The sequence below is a fragment of the Nomascus leucogenys genome, chromosome 16 (genome assembly GCF_006542625.1).
Source record: "Nomascus leucogenys isolate Asia chromosome 16, Asia_NLE_v1, whole genome shotgun sequence".
NCBI lineage: Eukaryota > Metazoa > Chordata > Mammalia > Primates > Hylobatidae > Nomascus > Nomascus leucogenys.
In genome coordinates, this window is record NC_044396.1 from 17085740 (window position 1) to 17106715 (window position 20976).

The 20976-nt window shown below is 33.9% G+C and overlaps 1 protein-coding gene across 1 annotated transcript in view; it reads left to right on the top strand.

The window, feature by feature from the left end:
- The window catches only part of PIP4P2 (phosphatidylinositol-4,5-bisphosphate 4-phosphatase 2), a 47147-nt gene extending 26807 nt beyond the window's left edge, over positions 1-20340 (top strand). The window contains exons 5-7 of the mRNA XM_003268284.4: positions 5534-5586; positions 17871-17961; positions 18792-20340. Of these exons, the coding sequence (XP_003268332.1) occupies positions 5534-5586; positions 17871-17961; positions 18792-18935 (288 nt within the window). The 3' untranslated portion in view covers positions 18936-20340. The remainder of the gene's footprint in view (positions 1-5533; positions 5587-17870; positions 17962-18791) is intronic.
- The last annotated feature ends 636 nt before the right edge of the window (positions 20341-20976 follow it).

Here is a 20976-nt window from a genome sequence, read left to right on the forward strand (position 1 = left end):
GAAAAAATGGAAATGGATGCATTTATTCAATTTACTATATTTAACCAAAATTGCTAGGATTTTTCTGATTTCGTAGCATACGTCTCCTTTGTTACATTTGTATTTTATTAATTAAATCAGTGACTAAGTACGTAAATTAGAAAATATACTTGGTGGGGATAGGTAACAACTTTCTTTTTAAAAAGTCACTATAGGCTGGGCATGGTGGCTCATGCTTGATATTCCAGTGCTTTGAGAGACCAAGATGGGAGGCTCGCTTGAGGCCAGGAGTTGGAGACTAGCCTGGGCAACACAGAGAGACCCCACCTCTGCAAAAACATTTAAAAATTAGCCAGGGGTAGTGGCATGTACCTGTAGTCCTAGCTACTCAGGAGATTGAGGTGGGAGGATTACCTGAGCCCAGGAGTTGGAGGTTGCAGCGAGCTATGTTCATACCACTGCATTCCAGCCTGGGTGATAGAACGAGACCCTATCTCTAAAATAAATAGATAAAAATCAGTATATACTGATTTAATATAAGCTAATGCACTCTATAGTTACCAATAGATATTAAATGAATTAACTAAATTAAATATATAAAGCATATTTGTTATTTTCTTTTTCATATGTGAACAAACTTTTGAAAGTAACACAATTTTAAAATCTTCAATATAGATTTGTTTCAACCTACTTCCGGAGATCTCCCTTCCATAGCTACCTTGCATTCTTTCCTGTTATGTTTTCTATTCCAAATATTTGCCATGGATAATCCTTGTAGCACATTACAAAAGGAATGATTTTATTTTTTCAATTATATATATTGAGTGTGTACCAGGCACTGAGCAAGGTGCTAGGGAAACAGTGGTGAACAGGAAGCACAGTCTCTGCTTTCATGAAATTTTCTAACCTAATAGGAGAGGAATGGATAGCAAAGAGACAAGCCTGAAAAAGCACAAGACTAGAATTTCGGCTTTTATTTTTCAGCAAAGTGATGATGATAGTCAAGAATAGCATAAAGAATTTGAGAGAGAATTGACTGTACTAATAGGGTAGAAAAGGGAATGAGGCGAAAAGAACAATCAAAAAAACAATTGTTATAAGTGTTTATATTTAATTTTTAGAATCATCTGGCAATGAATTCTAGAGAATGATCTAAATTGAGAGTTTAGATAGATATGTATGTGCCATGGTTTTTATTATTTTAAAAAGTAATTTGTACATTTAGATATTTTTCCCCAAGAAGAAAATTACTAAAGTAATGTGCAAGCCAGAGACTTACTTCTAAAGCTGGCTCTTTCAGAGACTAACTTCTAAAGCTGGCTCTTCCTTACTTAACATTCAGTGCAGGCAAGTGAATCATATTACCATATTAGCAGAGTTATTATGATTTAAAACTTTAATTCTTTAGCAAGAAAAGATGTTTTGGATTAAAATACAGTATTTAAAGATGATTTCAAAATTTTATAGAAAATAAAGTTTTTGATGATTAGGGGAACACTGTGTACACCTATAGGAGAGGTATTGGTTACTTTTGAGAGTTTTGGATTAATGAGAGATGCTCAGTATTATGAAGAATACACTGACTACAAAGTTCTTGCAGCCTTCTCCTTATTATTATGCAGATCTTGAATAATCTTATATTCTTCATAATATGTTATGTGCCCTTCACACTGTTAATTATTAGGTTAATTCACTTACTCATTTCCTACTTTGTTTTAAACTTAGCTTGCAAAGCTAAAAGCAATTGAGATAAGTTACAAAGATACACTAAGTTCAATATGATTGAAAATCAAAAGTGAAAAAAATAAGGAAAAATAATAAGTAGCGCAGACAAAAATAACCTGAAGTCATGCATAATATAAGTATGCTAATATTTAGTCTAATACAGTTGATAAACTTAGGCTGAATCTTAGCTCCGAGTTTTCTAGAGTCAAAGAAAAGAAAACATGACCTGTGACAAAACACTCAAGATATTTTGTTGAAAAGATCACATAGGAAATGCTTTTCCTGAAATAATGAGCTCTCTCTCCTGAGAGAATTCTCTCAAGGATTAAGATAAAAGAACTATTGTATGTGACAAGGCTTTTATAATTTAAAAAAATTTATACTTAAAAATAATTTAATTTTGATATTTTACCCCCAGAAAAAAACACAATTGCTAAAGTAATATGCAAGCTAGAGACTAGCTTCTCCATATTCTCACAGCATCCTTCTGTTTATAATAACATCGTTTAATATACCAGTGCTATAATGGTAAGGTTAAATTTTCTAGGAATTCACAATATTTACACTATTCATACCACAGCCTAGCTGGGACCATGGATAAATTTAGAAAAGCTAGATTTGCCTTTTCCAAAGTGTATTCAATGGCACATTTATTTTATAGGTTAATAACAGGTGTTTGTGAGTAAAGAGTTCCATGTTCATTGGGAATTGCTAGGATTAAAAAATTAAACAGAATTTAAAATAGGATATTCTTTAGCAGTTTTAGAATACACCGTTGTATATATTTAAGAGGGAGTTTTTATGTTGTATGTCCAAACCTTCTTTTTTTTTTTTTTTTTGAGACGGGGTCTCGCTCTTTCGCCCAGCCCAGAGTGCAGTGGCGCAATCTCGGCTCACTGCAAGCTCCGCCTCCCGGGTTCACGCCATTCTCCTGCCTCAGCCCCCCGAGTAGCTGGGACTACAGGCGCCCGCCACTGCGCCCGGCTAATTTTTTGTATTTTTAGTAGAGACGGGGTTTCACCGTGTTAACCAGGATGGTCTCGATCTCCTGACCTTGCGATCCGCCGGCCTCGGCCTCCCAAAGTGCTGGGATTACAGGCGTGAGCCACCGCGCCCGACCGTATGTCCAAACATTTTTTACCCTCCAAACCATTTTGAGATCATCTAGCCGGAGTGGTGATTTGAAGGGCATTGTTTGAAAAATAATTTCCTAGCAGAATGAATTGACTTATAAAGCCTTTAGCTAGTTCTCCATGAATGCAAAGAAGTTTCTTAACACAACTGAACAGCAGAGTTTACTATTACATTTCTATAGGGCCCATGGTCTCTGTTGCTGGTGAAAGGCATATCCAGATACTTTGTTAATCAACATTGACTGAGGGTTGTTGTTCTTTAATAAAAGTGAACACAACTTAGTTCTCACTTTGCCCTGAAGTGGGCCAATTTAGTACCTTCAGGCAGGGTCAGATTTTTTTCATTTGTGTCTAGGGACAAATGGGTGCCATAGCAGAGAGGGATAATAGTTTTAACTTGAACATATTTCAAAGTGTTACCAGTTGCCTATTGTATCTATCTGTCTGTCTGTCTGTCTATCTATCTATCTATCTATCTCAGTAAGATACTATAAAATTAAATAATTAGTTTTAAGCAATATAGCTTTTTTTTTTACAAATCTTCTAAGATTAGTTGCAAAATATATCTTGGGGAAACTCAATTTATCCATTACATGTTATAGCATAGTTAGAAATAAGTCACATTTTAGAAGATCTCTACTAAAAATGATTGGGTTTTAGAGAAGTTGCTTTTAATCTTGCTGATATAATTAAGATTTTTTTTTTTTTGGTCTAATGAGACTTCAAGGTCTGGCAATAAAATTTAAAGAATCCAGAGGCCATATTTTAGATGACAGAACAGTACTAAGTCGACTTCTTTTCCAAAGCATAGGTTTGGGATTCAATTGAATAAATTATAAGAAAATTATTCTAATAATAGATGCTTTTTGTTATTAGGTTGCTCCATTTAAGTGAGTACTTGCAGATAACAACAAAACCAGATGTGGTAGGTTGCTGGCAATGTAATACATTAATTACAGAATAAAGTCCCCACTGTTTGTCAGTTATCATTGATTTTATCATGCATAATTTGTGCTAAAATGAAGAACACTATAAAATGGTAACATTGGACTAAACAATCTCCTTAGGCGTCATCTAAAATACTGAAATTCCTATGTTAGTCTGTTAGCCTGAAGTCTTGGATTTTAAGTTACTCTTGACTCAAAGGTTTCATAATTACCTTCTCAAACCAGTTTCCTTCTTTTAACTATGAAAAACTTAAATTTTTTATTTATAAATAACATTTGAAATGACATTACAAGTTCAGTAACTGTCCTAAGCCTATAACAGAAACATAAAAAAGCACTTAATAATAGTTCTATATTCTTCCACTGCTTAATGTTCTGTACTAATTTCTGTAGAAATCTATATTAATATCTGTTTAGCACATTAACTCAAGAATTTTTTCTTTAAGAGCAGTTTTAAAATAAATTAACTTGTTACAAATTGATATTATAGGTAATTATGTCATTATAAGTAATGAGAGAAATATTCAGTCTTGCTTGAAAAATAAGTGCCCTTGGTTTGACATTTGCAGATGTTTAAAAATAATCATTTTGTAAAGAGGGTGAACATTCATATAAAGTTTTATTTCTCTTTTATTTATCTTGGGACTACATGTTCCTGTTGTGACTAAGAGAGATCAAAACAAGGTTAACTAAATTTCATGAGATTTGAAATAAAAATGAAGAGAAAGGAGTTTAGAAAACCCAAATTTGTATTTTCTTTTCTTAAATCTAATCATAAAAGAAAAAATTATGCATTAGATATTTTCTAAAAGGTATCTTCTATTGTGTGGAAAACGTCTGAATATCTGTAAGTTATTGAAACCCCTGTATCTAGAATTTGAGCCTTCTGAAAAGAAAAATTGGTGGCCTAGATTCCCAAATGAAACTTAATTTTAATAAAAAGTTGTTTTGATGATAAACTGCCAAAGTACTTAAAGAAATTTTCTCAAAACTATCAAGGAAATATACCTTTATAAGGAGGTATATAGAAAAGCAAACAAGATAGAAGAAGATTGTTAGAAAGTCATTTAACAAAATATATTTCATGGGATAAAGATTTACTTTAAATTTATACTGCATATTCCTTCAAAGACTATCTACAACCAGTAAGTCATTTCAAGTATCTGAATAACATTCATGAGGAAGGTAGCACATTTATTACTTAGATTTACAGGGAAGAAAATTGTACTAAGCAGTGTGTTTTTGTTATAGTGTATAAGCAATGACAGAACAGGAAACAGTTCCCAACTTTTTAGTTGATGTACTTGGTGACTTTCTCACATAAGTAGAATAAATAGTTTAATTTTAGTAATGAATCTAAATATTCAAGTATTTAAAAGGCCAGCTCGCAAGACTTAAAAGAAAAATAACTTTGATGGTATATGAAATATGTTTGTATTCGTTGGAAGTGAACTGAGACTTACTGAACAAGATGACCCCAGTTATGGTATTACATTCAGTATTCATGTAAAGCAAACCTAGATTGCGTCAGAGCATTGGAAAAGTCATGGGAACTATTTCAGAGGAGGATCCCAAACTGTATTTTAAGAGAGGGAGAGAAGTGTTGGAGGGAAAAGCTCATGTAACCGTGAGAAGGTGATTGCTTCTGTTGTGATCCCTGATGACATTTAAAGTAAAAGAAATGTCTTATCAGATTGGATAGTTTTCAGTTGTTTTTCTTTTCAATTCCTGTCTTTATTTATTTTACAGTGGATGGAACTGAGGTTCAACACTCTGGCAAAATGCCCACACTGCAAAAAAATGTAAGTTCCCTACCATTGGAAATACTATTGAGAAATACTTGAGACAAATTTGAAGAGTTCAGAATTTTCACTTAGGTAGATTTTGATTTTAAGACATGCTGTGGAGTGAATGCATGCCAATATATTTATGCTTTTTAAGACGAAAAAGACATCCTAAAACAAATATATCCCATTTTGAAATTAAAATGATTAGGCTTGACTATCATCCTCTAAAGGGAAATCAATTTCTATTATAAGAAAGTGAAATTGCTAAAATTATCAGTAACCTGGTTAGGAGATTATAATCTGTTACAAATAGTCTAAAATTTACATTTATAAAATGGGCTGTAATCTAGGAGAAAACTCAAATTGTTCTGGACTTCATAATTAGGTGATTGTTGGCCTTTTTCATCTCCTGCCTAATAAGATTATTACTGATGGCAACGTTTATATAATTATTTGTCTATCTTAACTATTTAGCCTATTTCTCTCTATTCCTAAATGATGTACCTAATGAAAATAATCTGACAATGTAAAATGAAAAAAATAGAAGATATTTTGATTAAAGACATTTTATGGCATCTGTGTTGGGGGTCCCAAGACTACACCAAGTTTCCTTGGTTTTCTACAGGGACTGATAGAAATTAATATATAATTGTACTCACAGATATGATTTATTATAGCAAAAGTATGCAAAGCAGAATCAGCAAAGGGAAAAGGCAGATGGAGCAAAGTTTGGAGGAAACTAGGGACAAGATTCCAAGAGGCCCCTCCCAGTGAAGTACCCCAGCAGTGAATTATTACCATGCATGTACTGTGTTGTCTACCAGGAGGCTCATTAGAGACTTAGTACCCAAGGTTTCTATTGGAGCTGGTTACACAGACACCTCCTACCTAGCACACACCAAAATTCCAAATTCCTGTTTGAATGGAATTTATGTTTAGCATAAACCATACTGTTTACACAAACAATTTATACATAATAAGCCACTCTTACCAGTTAGGGAATGACGGGAATTTTCCCCAAATCTAAATTTCTAGATGCCAGCTAAGGGCCAACCTTACAAGCAGGGCTTTCTAAGCATAGCAGTCGCAGGCCTGCTGTGTTAACTCTTTTCTGCACAGCATCTATTTTGATAATAAAATTACAATTTAAAAAATTATTGTTATCCTCTTATATATGTTAACTATAACTGAAGCAAAGTAAATTAAACTGGAATGCTTAGATAATTCAATTTTTATTATTGAAAATAAGAGGTTTGAAATAATATTCATATTTTAATTTGTGTGATCCTTAGTATGATGTAAATACCTTATCTACATTGAGAGTTGAGAAATCCCAAGAATGGTTTATAGGAGAAAGTAATTAAAAAGTATTTGAAAAGTAGAATATGTGTAGCAAAATATCTCCATCTCTGCTAGATCTGATTTCAACTAAATATAGCTCTGTAAGAATAACTTTACAGCATATTTTAGCTTATAAAAAATAGTTTTTTTATTTGTGAAATTAGTCATTCTAATTCCTTACTGAATCCAATAGAAGTCTGTACATGGAGAAGCAAAGTGGATAAACCCTTAATACATGCCCAAAATAATATAGTACTTGAGGGACACACCCATACTCCCCCCTCGAAAGTATGTGAATATGCATATGGATGATACGTATTTCTGGGTATTATGTGTATTTTCACAAAAATATACAAAATTAAATTGCAAATATATTCACCAAGAACATTAAAATGGAAATAAAGATCTTATAGAGAAGAAAAGGCAGAGACTTCTTTTTTTTTTTTTTTTTTTTTTTTTTTGAGACAGAGTCTCACTCTTGCCCAGGCTGCAATGCAGTGGCACGATCTCAGCTTACTGCAACCTCCACCTCCTGGGTTCAAGCAGTTCTCCTGCCTCAGCCTCTCAAGTAGCTGGGACTACAGGCGTACGCCACCATGCCTGGCTAATTTTTGTATTTTTAGTAGAGGTGGGGTTTCACCATTTTGGCCAGGCTGGTCTCGAACTCCTGACCTCGGGTGATTCACCCATCTCATCCTCCCAAAGTGCTGAGAATACAGGCATGAGCCACCGCACCTCGCCTGGCAGAGACCTCTGTGGTTAGCAGACTGTGTGCTAAGCAGAGTGATAGTTGCTTTATATATACATATATACTAGCTGTAATCTTTACAGCAATCCTGTAATACAGGGATTATTTTTGTAATTTTACAAATCAGCAACTGTTAAGAGAGGTTAAGGATTTTGCTCAAGGGACTTGCTTGGTTAATTATTTTCGTACAATGGCAGTATTTTTACTACTAATAAAGAAGTATTGAATGTCTGAATACTCCGTGATTTGTTAAAATACCACAAGACAGTATATTAATATGAAGAAGAATTTGTATCAACTACTTAGGGAACAACTTACATAGAAATTCACATGGAATAAATCGGCTTAAACATTATTCTAAGAGGAAGGTTTGTAGAATCGGAGTCATATGCTAAACATGGGAGGACTTGGAGCATTCATTACTTATTTGAGTGCAAATACTGTTACCACGTGAACACTCCTAGCTGGTATCTAGATTTATTTTCTTTTTGAATGTTTTCCTTCATAACAAAATGATGGGTCATCTGATGGAGTAAGATTCTGAGACAGAATTTTTTTCTTTAAACACAAATATCCAAAAATTAGTTTTAAGTTACAGAAGTTGGTAAATTTATTACTATGAAACAAGTGTGTTATGTGCTTTTATCTCACAAAATGTATGGGGAAAGCTTCCCCTAGAGCTCCAAAGACTGAGGGGCATTTTCCCATATTGCTGTTTCTTACTCAAATGGTAGCTGGTACTATGGTAGCTAAAGGTGATGTTGTTGTTTTAATTAGGTGGCTTGTGGCCACTGCCAGACTGAAGGTGTACTTGTAGCATTCTGAAATACAGTTTGGACTATGTTTCCATGCAGATGTTATAATGGACCTATGACTAGTAGAGACATTGATTTAATCCATGACAATTATCATTGAATATCATTTCTTTTACATCACTGATGTACTCTTTTGTGAATCACCTCCTGCCATTTTAAACAACAGTGGACTTATTCTCAAGTGTTATCTCTTATTTTGCCGTCTAGTGTTATATTTTATAATTATTCATTAATTCAACAAACAATTCTGTGCTAAGTACTGGTTGCTTGAAATAAAAGATACAATCTTGCCTTCAAGGAATTTAATCTTGTGGGCATAGTGGGGAGAATAGTTAATTACCATAAAGTTTCAAGTGCTTTGAAAGAGGTATGACCAGAATGCTCTGCTTTGAAGAGTCCCTAATCCAGATTAGAGGGAAAGGGATCATGAGTGAAGGTTTTCAGGAGGGAGTGATATATGAACTAAGTTATAAAAGATGAGTGAGAATTGTGTGAAAAAGAGGGTGGGATAATACACTGTGGAAGGAGCTACCTGTGCAAAGGTACAAAGTATAGATGTACTAGTAAGGAAATGGAATGGATAGGACTGAATGTGAAGGGATGAGAGAGAGAGAGATTGGGATCAAGAATGACCCTATTTCTGAGAGGCTGTAGAACCATTCACTGAGACAGGAAATGCAGGATCTAGAAGAAATGTGTCTGGCAGAAGATGATAAATTCATTTTCAACATATTAGATATAGAATAGTAGGTTTGCTAGATTGGTTAATCATCATTCCATCTATCTGCTTTTCAAAGCAGCAATCTTGGATCAATATAGCCATGGCTTCTCCCTTCCTTCACCAAGATAACTGAGAGTTGAAAAAATTCTGTATTGATCAGTTCTTTATAAATGTATAGCTTTGTAATTTATCTAAATTGATCTATATTCCTGAGTGTCCTTGATTGACTTCCCATTTCCCAAAACAGCTATCTCCAGATATCACTATTCCTCCTAAACCCCCACCTCAGTACCCCCAACTCTCCAAGTCTCATCCAATGAATTGCCTCCTATCTCTGAAATAATTGAGGCTATCTGTGAATTCTCTCATTTTTGTACTTCATATTCGTAAACCTGTCTTTATCCATGCTCACTTCATTTCCTCTTCTCAGAGGGATGCAGGTCTCTTCTTTCCAAGGCTTATATCTTCATTTGATTATTGCACCCCATTCTTTCTGGAGTAAGGCACAATTAGCTATCCATCCCCAGTGGGCCACTGAATTTGCTCTAATGAAATTCACATCCCAATAATAAATTCCAATATTTTGATTCTCATCCTGCTTGTTTTCTCTGTAGCATTTGATACTATTGATCATCCTGGGTGTGCTGATTAATTTTAGGTGTCAACTTGACTGGATTAAGGAATATCTAAAGAAATGGTAAGGCATTACTTCTGGTTATGTCTGAGAGGGTGTTCTAGAGGAGACAGTGGACTGAATGGAGAAGATCTGCCCTCAATGTGAGTGGACACCATCCAATTGGCTGGGGGCCCAATAGAAAAAAAAAAAAGCAGTGGAAAGGCGATTTTCACTCTTCTGGAACTTGGACACTCTTTTCCTGCCCTTGAACATCAGAACTCCAGGCTCTCTGGCCTTTGGACTCTGGCACGTACACCAGTGGTCCCTCAGCTCCTCAGACCTTCCTCCTCAGACTGAGAATTACACCATTGGCTTCCCTGATTCTGAGGCTTTTGGACTTAGACTGAGCCACACTACCAAAAGTCCAGGGTCTCCAGCTTACAGATCCCCTGTTGCAAGATTTCTCAGCCTCGATAATCACAGTAGCCAATTTCCTTAATAAATTGCCTGTTATCTAGCTTATCTATCTATCTATCTATCTATCTATCTATCTATCTATCTATCATCTATCTCCTATTGGTTCTGGCTTTCTGGAGAACCCTGACTAATACAATGGTTTCTTTTCCTTAAAGTTTGTTTTCTTGGTTTCCAGATACTGCTTTCTCCTGAGTTTCTCCTACTTCTCACAACTCTTCTTCGTTGGCTTTATTTTCTCTTCCAAGCTGTTAAATTTTGCTATTTTCCGAAGTTGGAACTTGACCGCACTTTATCTGGGTTTTCTCTTATGTTCCTGTGTCATTTAGATGCCATTAAATGACCCCAGATATTTCTTTGGAGCTTCAGATGTAAATATACTATCTCTATTCACTATCTAGCCTAGAGTTATTTCAACTTGATATCTCATGGTCATTTCAAGCACAACCTGACCCAACATTCCCACCTTGCTCTGCAAACCAATCTCCCATGTGTATTGATAAATATATTGTTTTTCTTTTTCACCCCCTACATTATTTCTAGAAAAAGAATATATTATTTTAATGAATGTTATCCTGTCTGTCCAACTGACCAACCAAGAAATATTAGTGTATTTTTCATCATTCTCCATAATTGATAGGTAATATCCTATCAATTATGTCCCTTGGCGTTTTAATTCTGTCCTCTTATTCTCATGATTTCTAGTTCAGTTCATGTATTCAGCGTCTCTCACCAGGACTATTGCACTGGTTTTCTTTTTTTTTTTTTGAGACGGAGTCTCGGTCTGTTGCCCAGGCTGGAGTGCAGTGGCGCAATCTCGGCTCACTGCAAGCTCTGCCTCCCGGGTTCACCCCATCTTCCTGCATCAGCCTCCGAGTAGCTGGGACTACAAGCGCCCACCACCACGCCCGGCTAATTTTTTGTATTTTTAGTAGAGACAGGGTTTCACCGTGGTCTCGATCTCCTGACCTCGTGATCTGCCCGCCTCGGCCTCCCAAAGTGCTGGGATTACAAGAGTGAGCCACCGCGCCCGGCCTGGTTTTCTAATTTATCTCTTGACCTCCAATACTGCAATTATCTATTCATTTACTAGAGTAGTAGTTCCTAAATGCATACATCATTTTAGATTCTCTGGCATCAGATCTTTCAGTGGCTCCCAATTTCTTAGCCATGGCATACAGCTGTGCAAGTTGTATGCTGCACAGCCCAAAGAGGTACAATTTCCATTGTTATTTTAGGTTTCTATATTTAGTTTCATATAAATTATTCTGAAGACTTCTTTTACTTATTGGCATAAACGTACCATATGGTTTACTATCAGCCCATTGCCTAAAATCCAGAATCAAACTCCAAACTTCTTTTAGTCTTTGCCTAACTTTTCTAGTGATATCTTTGTTTTCTTCTATCTCTACACACACAACCTAGTTATTTCCTAGCCCCAACAAATTGCACTTCTACTTCCACAAACATATTATGCAGTTTCTTTCTTCTGTTCCTGAGCCTTATCCTGCTAGAGCTAGAATGGCCTGGCTACTCCTTTCCTCACCCTTGTCTACCTAGAAAACACCTATTTAACCTAAAAAATTAGCTGAAACATCCCTTGCTTCTACTATTCATCTGTAGAAACATTCTGTGGCAGAAAGGTTATTCTGCTGCTTATTCCTTGAACAAATTTTCTTTTCACACCTGAACAATTCTAATGTAATCAGCTGAAATGACTTACTCCCCCATCTATTCACATTTTAACCTATCCTTAAGTCTTGTGTGATAAAGCCATCCCTGGCTGCCTTGTCTGAATATTGTAATGTAAAGAACATTGTTTGCCACCTTTTCCCCTTATAAATTCCTATAGCACTAGCTACACTAGCATTTTCCAGGTGTTCTTCATAATCCTAGTGTTTCATAAGGTGTTTTTATGAAGCGAAAGATTAATAATTTGAAGAGTGAATAGTTAGATGTTTGAGAGCATTAAATGGTCCTTTCAGCTTGGAGATTCACTGTCCACATTTTTGTATATGCCCTTGACTTTCACATGCAGTAATATAAAAAACCAATTAACTGTAAAAATCATCCTTTTAAATGCATAGCTCAGCTCATATGACAGTTAAGAAAATCCCCAGGGACCAAAAATGAAGATGAAGTGACAACCAGGACTATCCTGAAGGTATATGCCAATACTAGGTATCTAGAGCCTTGGAAGAATGAAAGAGAAGGCGTTGGCCTCACACAAGGTAGAGGGGTTGGAATACTGCCTCCTCCCAATAAAGTACTTAAAGTACTCTTCCCCTGGAAAAGAGTGAGTCAGGAAAAAGAAATCAACCAGAAAAGGAAGATTGCAAAGGAAAAAATTTATAAGAGTGAATTTAGGTTTACATTTTTATATCACTTATGTGATCTAGGAAAACCTAGTTCCAGAAACTGACTTAAAGTTTAGGGTTAGTATCAGTCTAGGGAGCCTGAGAAAAGCAAATGAAAGTTCTGTGTGTAGGAAAGCACCCCCAACTATGCATGCTAAAATTTTTTTATATTGAGATCTGCCAAAATAAGTTTTCAACAAAAGTTACTAGTCATAGGAGAAACAAGATTCCAGAAGCATAATCAACATTGACAACAAACAGCATAATTAGACTTCTAAAAACTTCAGATTTATAATTATTAAATGTGGAGTATGTTAAAACTATGCCTAGGATGTTTTAAAATAAAAATAAGAGAAAACATATAAGACTATTTAAAAATTACCAGGTACTCACAAAAATGTATATATGAGTGTTTGTAGCAAATTTGACACGTGCAACAGCTTGGATGAATTGAATTTATGCTGAGTAAAAAAAAAACTAGCCATACAAGGTTACCTGCAGTAAGATTTCATTTATGTAACATTTTTCAAATGACAAAATTGTAGAAATAGAGAACAGATTAATGGTGGTGTGGCAGGCACAGGGTGCAGGATGGACAGAAAGGAGGGTGTGGTTATAAAAGGATCCTTACAGTGATAGGCTATTCTCTATTTTAGCTGTGGCAATAGATACATGAACCTAAACATGATAAAATTGCATAAAATTAAAGACAAATCCATACTCATATACCTGAGAAATCTGAATATTGGTGGATTATATGAATGTTAATATCCTGTTTATAATATTGTATTATAATTTGCAAGATTTACTATGGGGGAAATAGGGCAAAGGGTACATGGTATTTTTCTGTGTTATTTATTACAACTGCTTGTGAATCTATAATTGTCTCAAATAGAAATTTGCAAAAAATAACCAGATAGATATAGAAAGAAACAATAGAACTTCTAGAAATTATTACAGAAATTAAAATGCACATACGGTTTAAAGAACAGATCAGCTAAAGGTGAAGACTAAAGTTGTGAATTGGAAGATAGAGGTAAGTGAATTACCCAGAATCTAGCATAGAGAGACAAAGATGAATGTAAGATTAAGAGAAAATATATTATTAAGATGCCTATTATATATCTGATCTGGAAGGAACAAATAAAGAATGGGATATGCCATTTTAGGAGATAATCTCAAAGAATTTTCAGATCTATGAAAGATATGAATTTTTATATTCGAAAAGAACAATGAAATCCAAGCAGGATAAGTAAATGTGTTACAGTGAAATTGTAGAAAACCTAAGAGAAATAGAAGGTAATTAAAAGCAGAGAGACAAAAGGCGTATTTTCAATAAGAAAAAGATAACAGTTCTGTCAGCAAATGTCTCAACAGCAAAAATAGAAGCCAGAAAACAAGTTTTAAAATACATCAAAAATACTAAGAGAAATTAATTGTCAAACTGGTATTATACACGTATCTAAACCATCAAAGAATAACGAAGGTAAAATAAGTATATTTTCAAAAGCAAAACCAACAAACTTACAAACAAACAAAACCCAGGGTATCTACCATCCTGGTACCCTTACTAAAAAAAAAAACTGCTAAATGATGAACTAGGGAATATGAACAAATATTCCAGAAGAAATTTCTGCAATGCAGGAAGGAAAGGTAAACCAAGAAATTGTAACAATTCACCAGAAACATTGACTGTATAAAATAGCAAAAATGACAGTACCAATTATATTAATGCTAATAAATTTTGAGAAACAAAAATACAATAAAACTCAAATATTGGAAAACAATAGCATTAAGATGCTAGTGGAATGTTTGGTGTTAAAACTTTCTAAAATCTTTGTATTTATCAGGAAGATAGATTTAATAATTGACTTTAGTTTTTAAAACGTATATAAGTTAAAATTTTAATTGCAACTGCCAAATGAATGAAATAAATTGTAAAACTTTCAGAACAATAAGAGGAAAATGAAATAAAAGAGTCATGGTCAATATAAAAGAAGTCTGGAAGTAAAGGTAGAAAAGCAGAAAATACAGGAATAGTAGAAAGCCAAAATAAGATGTCAGAAATAGTCCATGTATATCATTAGACTAATCTTGCTAGTAAAACTTAACAGAAATGATAAGACTAGGTGTAAGAATGGCTATATACAATTTGAAGAAGGAACACATGAATATTAGAACATAGAATGATTGTATAAGGATAGAAAAAGATACAACCATGAATCACTAACCAAAGGAAAAGACATACCAGGCAAACACTAGCCAACATTAAAATGTAATGTTAATATCAATTAAAATAACAGACTACTGTTTTCTCCTTCCTTTCATTAGTAGACCTCTGAATTTGACTAGCCACCCAGCTAGAGATGGATTTCCTAGCCTGTCTTGCAGATAGTGTGGCCATGTTTAAGTAAGGACCAATGGAATTTGAACAAAAGTGATGAGTACAGTTTTCTGATACTCTCCTTAAAGACAAAATTGCCTGTCTTCATTTTCTCTCTCCTCTTTGAATTGAGTGGAAAAGCCAACTGGCGGGAACGTTGTTACCTGTGTAGAGTTTGGCAATACCAGTGAATCAGGGAGTAGAGCTGACTACCAACCCTAGGCTGTACATTTACCTTTAAGTTTTATCTGCTAGAAGAATAAACTTATTTTTAAACTTCTGTATTCTGAATTTCTGAATGTTATGTTCCTTTCTCTCTACAACCTCACCAGCATCTGTTATTTTTTGACTTTTTAATAGTATTAATTCTGACTGGTGGGAGATGGTATCTCATTGTGGTTTTTATTTGCATTTCTCTAATGATCAGTGATTTTGAGCTTCTTTTCATAGAATTGTTGGCTGCATGTATATCTTCTTTTGAAAAGTGTCTGTTCATGTCCTTTGCCCACTTTTTAATGCGCTGGGTTTTTTTTTTTTCTTGTTTAAGTTCTCATAGATGCTGGATATTAGACCTTTGTCAGATGCATAGTTTGCAAAATTTTTCTCCCATTCTGTAGGTTGTCTGTTCACCCTGTTGATAGTTTCCTTTGATGTGCAAAAGCTCTTCAGTTTAATTAGATATCATTTGTCTATTTTTGCTTTTTGTTGCAGTTTCTTTTGGTGTCATCATCATGAAATCTTTGCCTGTTCCTACGTTCAGAATGGCATTACCTAGGTTGTCTTCCAGGGTTGTTACAGTTTTATAGTTTACACTTAAGTCTTTAATCCATCTTGAGTTAATTTTTAAATTTGGTATGAGGAAGGAGTCCAGTTTCAATGTTCTGCATATGGCTAGCCAGTTATTCCAGCACAATTTATTGAATAGGGAATCCTTTCCCCATTGCTTGTTTTTGTCAGGTTTGTTGAAGATCAGATAGTTGTACGTTTGTAAGTGTGTGGCCTTATTTCTGGGTTCTCTATTCTGTTCAATTTATCTGTGTGTCTGTTTTTGTACCAGTAATATATATTGCATGTAGATACCACATATGTACTAAATGTGTAAGAGATTTTATCATTAGTAAGTGCTTGTTGGTCATTGCCTTATCCTGTGAGGAGATGGCACTTGAGTTGTGGAGTAGCAGTAGGTTATTTTTTTCTGAGAAGATTTCTCAGATGTAGTGACTATTTAATTTGAGTGATGAAAAGAGAGCACAGGTTTTCTAAGCAGAATTCCTGCACTGAAATTAATGTACTAAAGTGTATTCTCTTGGCTCACAGAAAAGCTGCTCTAATATTCACTTAGAAACTTTTGACTTATTCAATACATAATTCGAATAAGCTTAGTTGGCTTCTAATGAATGGTATATTACAAACTGCCAAAGGCAGATGCACAGGCAGTGATAAGAAACAACAACCAGCTGTGATGTATAAGGCAGGAAAAACCACCAGTGGATGCATAGAAATTAAAACCAAAAATAGACTAGGGCTAAATGTTACGTAAAAGCAATGAATCCTACATGCCCTAGTAACTCTAGATAGCAAGCTGTACAATATAGTAATTAATGGTGGTCCCCAGGTCATCCAGATGTTTGTGTTTGGGCTCAAGTACCCAGGAAAATTTACGATGTATATTTGCAACAAACTTCATCAGTTTTTCAAAAAGATTTGGAAATTAAAGGAAATAATTTTGTATGCAAAATTAACCTATTTGGAATCACATGTTTCTAAATCATGCCTAGTAAGTGATGAATTTCTGTATTTTACTTATTCATCAGACATTCTTTGAGAGGTTATCATGTGTTAGGCATAATCTTGACACTGGCCACACAAAGGTGAATCATACTTCTGTGTCATTCACTAACACGATGCCTTGCATATGGTATATAGTAATAAATATATGTACGTTAAGACAGAGAAGAAAGTGCTAATCTGGCTACAGATCTCTGCTATAACTTACATCATTTTGAAAATTACCACAATTAGAAACGGAGGGGGTTAATACTATTAGATTTGGAATTTCAATTGAGTAGCACAGTAGGGGGTTTTTAGCAGTATGTGTTAAAAACAGTTCAAAAAGTTTATCCCTTTAATTTGTAATCCTAATTCTAAATTTAAAAATCTTAAGAATGATTAAAAATAAGCATAATGCTTTTAAATGATACTTTGTTGGCATTATGTATAATAATGAACATACTTTAATGTACAATAGTAGAAAATTTGTTAATTACGTTATATTCATCCATCAGAATTTTAGTTTGAGAATATTATGGGAAAAAGTTCATGCTATGTATTGGTAAGGTACAAAATTGGCTAGAGGAAAGTATTCAAAAATACTGAGTGACTGTTTTATGATATTGGGATTATAGGTAATTTTTTCTTTTCTTTTTCTTCATTGTTTCTTTCCTTTTTATTCTACTTTCTAAATTTTTCACATGAACACATACTGTTTTAAGTGTAAAAAAATCAAATGCTATTTGTAAGATAGCCTCTTCCATTCTGAAGTAGATTCTTTGGAAATAAACTTTTATCTTGGGAGATTAGTAGGTACTACAGTGGATTTCTGTGGATATTATCAATGACCAAGGCTTGAACTTTGTTTAAAGCCACAATAATATGACAAATTCACCCTGAACGATTTTGTCACCCATTACAAATGACATGTTTAATGCATGTTCTTGTCTATAAAGTTGAAGCAATGAATAAAAAGTATATATTACTAAAGCCATAGATAAGAACTCACAAAAATGAAATAGAGAATTTGTATGTACATACTTAATGTTCTCTTTTGCTTTCATGAATTTGCAGCTCCTCAGTGGGTAGTGCACTTCCACGAAGACGCTGCTGTGCATACATTACCATTGGAATGATATGTATTTTCATTGGAGTTGGGTTAACTGTGAGTGTTACACTTTGATGTTAGAATTCTGTCCTCTCAACTTTATCAGTAGTCAATAATGAGGCCTGGGACAACCTTCAGGGATCCATGAAGATGCTGCATCCTTGGCATGCCAGCACTAGAAGCTTCTGAATGATTATGAGCAATCAGAAACCCCATCCATGGACCTCTTTTTGATTGAACTCGCCCATCCAAGTGAAATGGTGTCTTTGTACCTCCAAAAGTCCTTACTGTTGGGGATTTTATCATCTATTTAGCAAAAGCCCATTTTTTAAAAATTCAGTGCCAGAACTAATTTTGTATAGCTGTGGGGTATCTTATTATTCAAAGCAACATTCATTCAGCTACAGAGATCTAAAAAAACCACTCTTCTCTTTATCCAAATCAAGCAGAGATTTATTACAATATGAGGATGGCTTGTTTTTAGAGGAGACTGGAGCTAAGCAGTTAGCATGGGGATTATGCCAGAAGAGGAAGATAATCTCTTTTGCTGCCATTTCCATGCTCCTTTGTCAGTACAACTAGTCTCTTATTATTAGCAATGTCCTATTGTGTCCCATGATAGTAAGAAGTTACATAGATTAAATTCCTTGTAGAGATAATATAGTTTAGTGTGCTTTTTTGTTTACTTCATAACATTCATAGTTACTACAAGTAGCAGTATGGTCTATCAGTTGCAGTCAACAGATACACCTACTCTTATAAGGACTTTGTGTATTCAGTCTGGGGGTATATTTCATAACAATCACATGTAAGCTGATACAAGTTCTCTAAGCAGATATTTTCTTAAAGTTTCTAATATTTTGTTTTTATATTGCTTTTTACTTTAGGTTGGCACCCAAGATTTTGCAAGGCGATTTCGAACAACCTATGTTTCTTGGGCAATTGCTTATCTCCTAGGATTGATCTGCCTTATCCGAGCTTGTTATTGGGGAGCCATAAGAGTCAGTTATCCAGAACACAGTTTTGCATAAGCTTGTTTATGATTCAGTAATGCAGGTGAGAGTGTCTAGCAGTTCTTGGTAAGCTACTCTGGACATCTTTAAATTATTTATCCTAATGGATTCCATTCTGGTTTATGTATAATCGTTTCAAGACTTTGGGAGTCTTTTATGAACAAATACTCATTGCACTATATTATATGCAAATTGTTTTGCTGCTAGGTTTTCAAATTTTGAATAATAAAGCCTTTTCGTGTTCTTTTACATCTCTTATAGATATTTTTGGATTTGTTACCAAACATTACATTTACTCTCACCCTTTTATTATTTTTAAATAAGTTATTTCATTACTTGCTGATACGTGAGTATTCCTAAGTGTTTATAAATATTTCTACAATAGTTTCACATTTATATTTACATTTTAATTAAACAGTATCAAAATTGCTTGCTTAAAACCTAAGCAATATGCATTTTGCTTGAACTGCTTACTGTAACTTTAACCTAAGATTATAGTGACCTTATTCAGGAAAAAAAAAAAATTTAGTGCACCTTCAAAGACTTGACATTCTTGTCAGAGGAAAAAAAAATTTCTAGATACTGTATGCTTGTTTTTTGTTGTTTGTAGAAAGATAAAATATTTTGGTAGTAATTTAAAATACAAGAATGAATATTTATTTGTCCACAGTTGGAGATGTTGGGTAAATGTCTTTTCTCAAAGATCACAGGACTTTTGTCTTTCATTTTTGTCTTTTTATTTACCATTTATAAAAGATCTGGTCTGGATTTATGGAATTTAATGTTTATCAGCTCTATGCATTCCTTTATAGAGGCTGGAGGAAGTATTTCACATGTTTTATAATACTTAACCATTTATTCAAAGATATATTTACATTGGGTTGTGCCCCTTTTCCTTAGATCATGGTAAATTTTTCTTATTGAGGTAATTATGTACTACTTATATTTGAAGGAAGCTTATGACATTTTACTGTAGCTAAAATGTTGAGATCAGAGGTACTTTTACTATTCTTCTCAAAGGTAACTGATCAGATAATTACCCAAATTATTCAAGAAAATAGATCAGAGATAAAGAACAACATAGTTTTCTAAGAATTCATTGAAATTTATGGAATCAGCTCTTGCACTGCCCATCTTTGCAGTTTTGAAAAAGAAATTGCTTAATCACAAATGTTCTACAGTCTTTAAATGTAGTAGAATTAGACAGTGAGATCATCTGAGTAAATTGATTGGTGATTCCAGAGATAAGACTAATATTTTAAATTATTTATGTTACTGATTAGTATAAAAACGTACTCGTCACAGAATTTGAAGCAAAATACATGTACACTTCAAAGAGTAAATGACAAATGTATAAATGCTGTAGCTCAGGATTATATGTACCTTTAAAAATACACTAATAAAGATTATTGTTCAAAAATTACCTTGTTTTATTCCATTAAAAATAATGTCACTTCCAGAGTTGCCTTGAAATCTTGCTGTAAAGTTTTCATGTTTAGGAATGTACCTGTTTTTTTATATAATATTCATTTACGTTTTTTGTACTATTTTCAAATGGTTTTATTTTTAAAATATAGTTTTTAAATCCATTTGTAATACACTTGATGTTAGGTATAAAATAATCTTACTTCGTTTCCTAATGGTTAACTAGTTGTAACAGCATTGTATATTGAATAATCCATTCTTTCCCTCATTGACTGGAAAGCTCACATTAAATTATATGCTATGTCATATTCCTTCTGGAATAGTAACTTTATGAGAGCAAGAACCCTGGTAGTCTTGTTCACAGCTTTATTCCCACTTAGAACAGTTCTTGGTGTACATGTGTTCAATATACATGAATGAATATGCAGGAATGAATAAATGGTTGAATGAATTGCGATTTTAAATTCTTATATACACTTGAATATGTACTTTATATTTTGTACCAGAATGTATAGGTAAGTATTTGTATAACCTTGGGTTAAGAAAAAAACGTTCTAAGTAGAACCTAAAAGAAGAAATTATATAGGAAAGGATTGATACAATGAAACCACAACAAAAAAATCCCCAAAATACT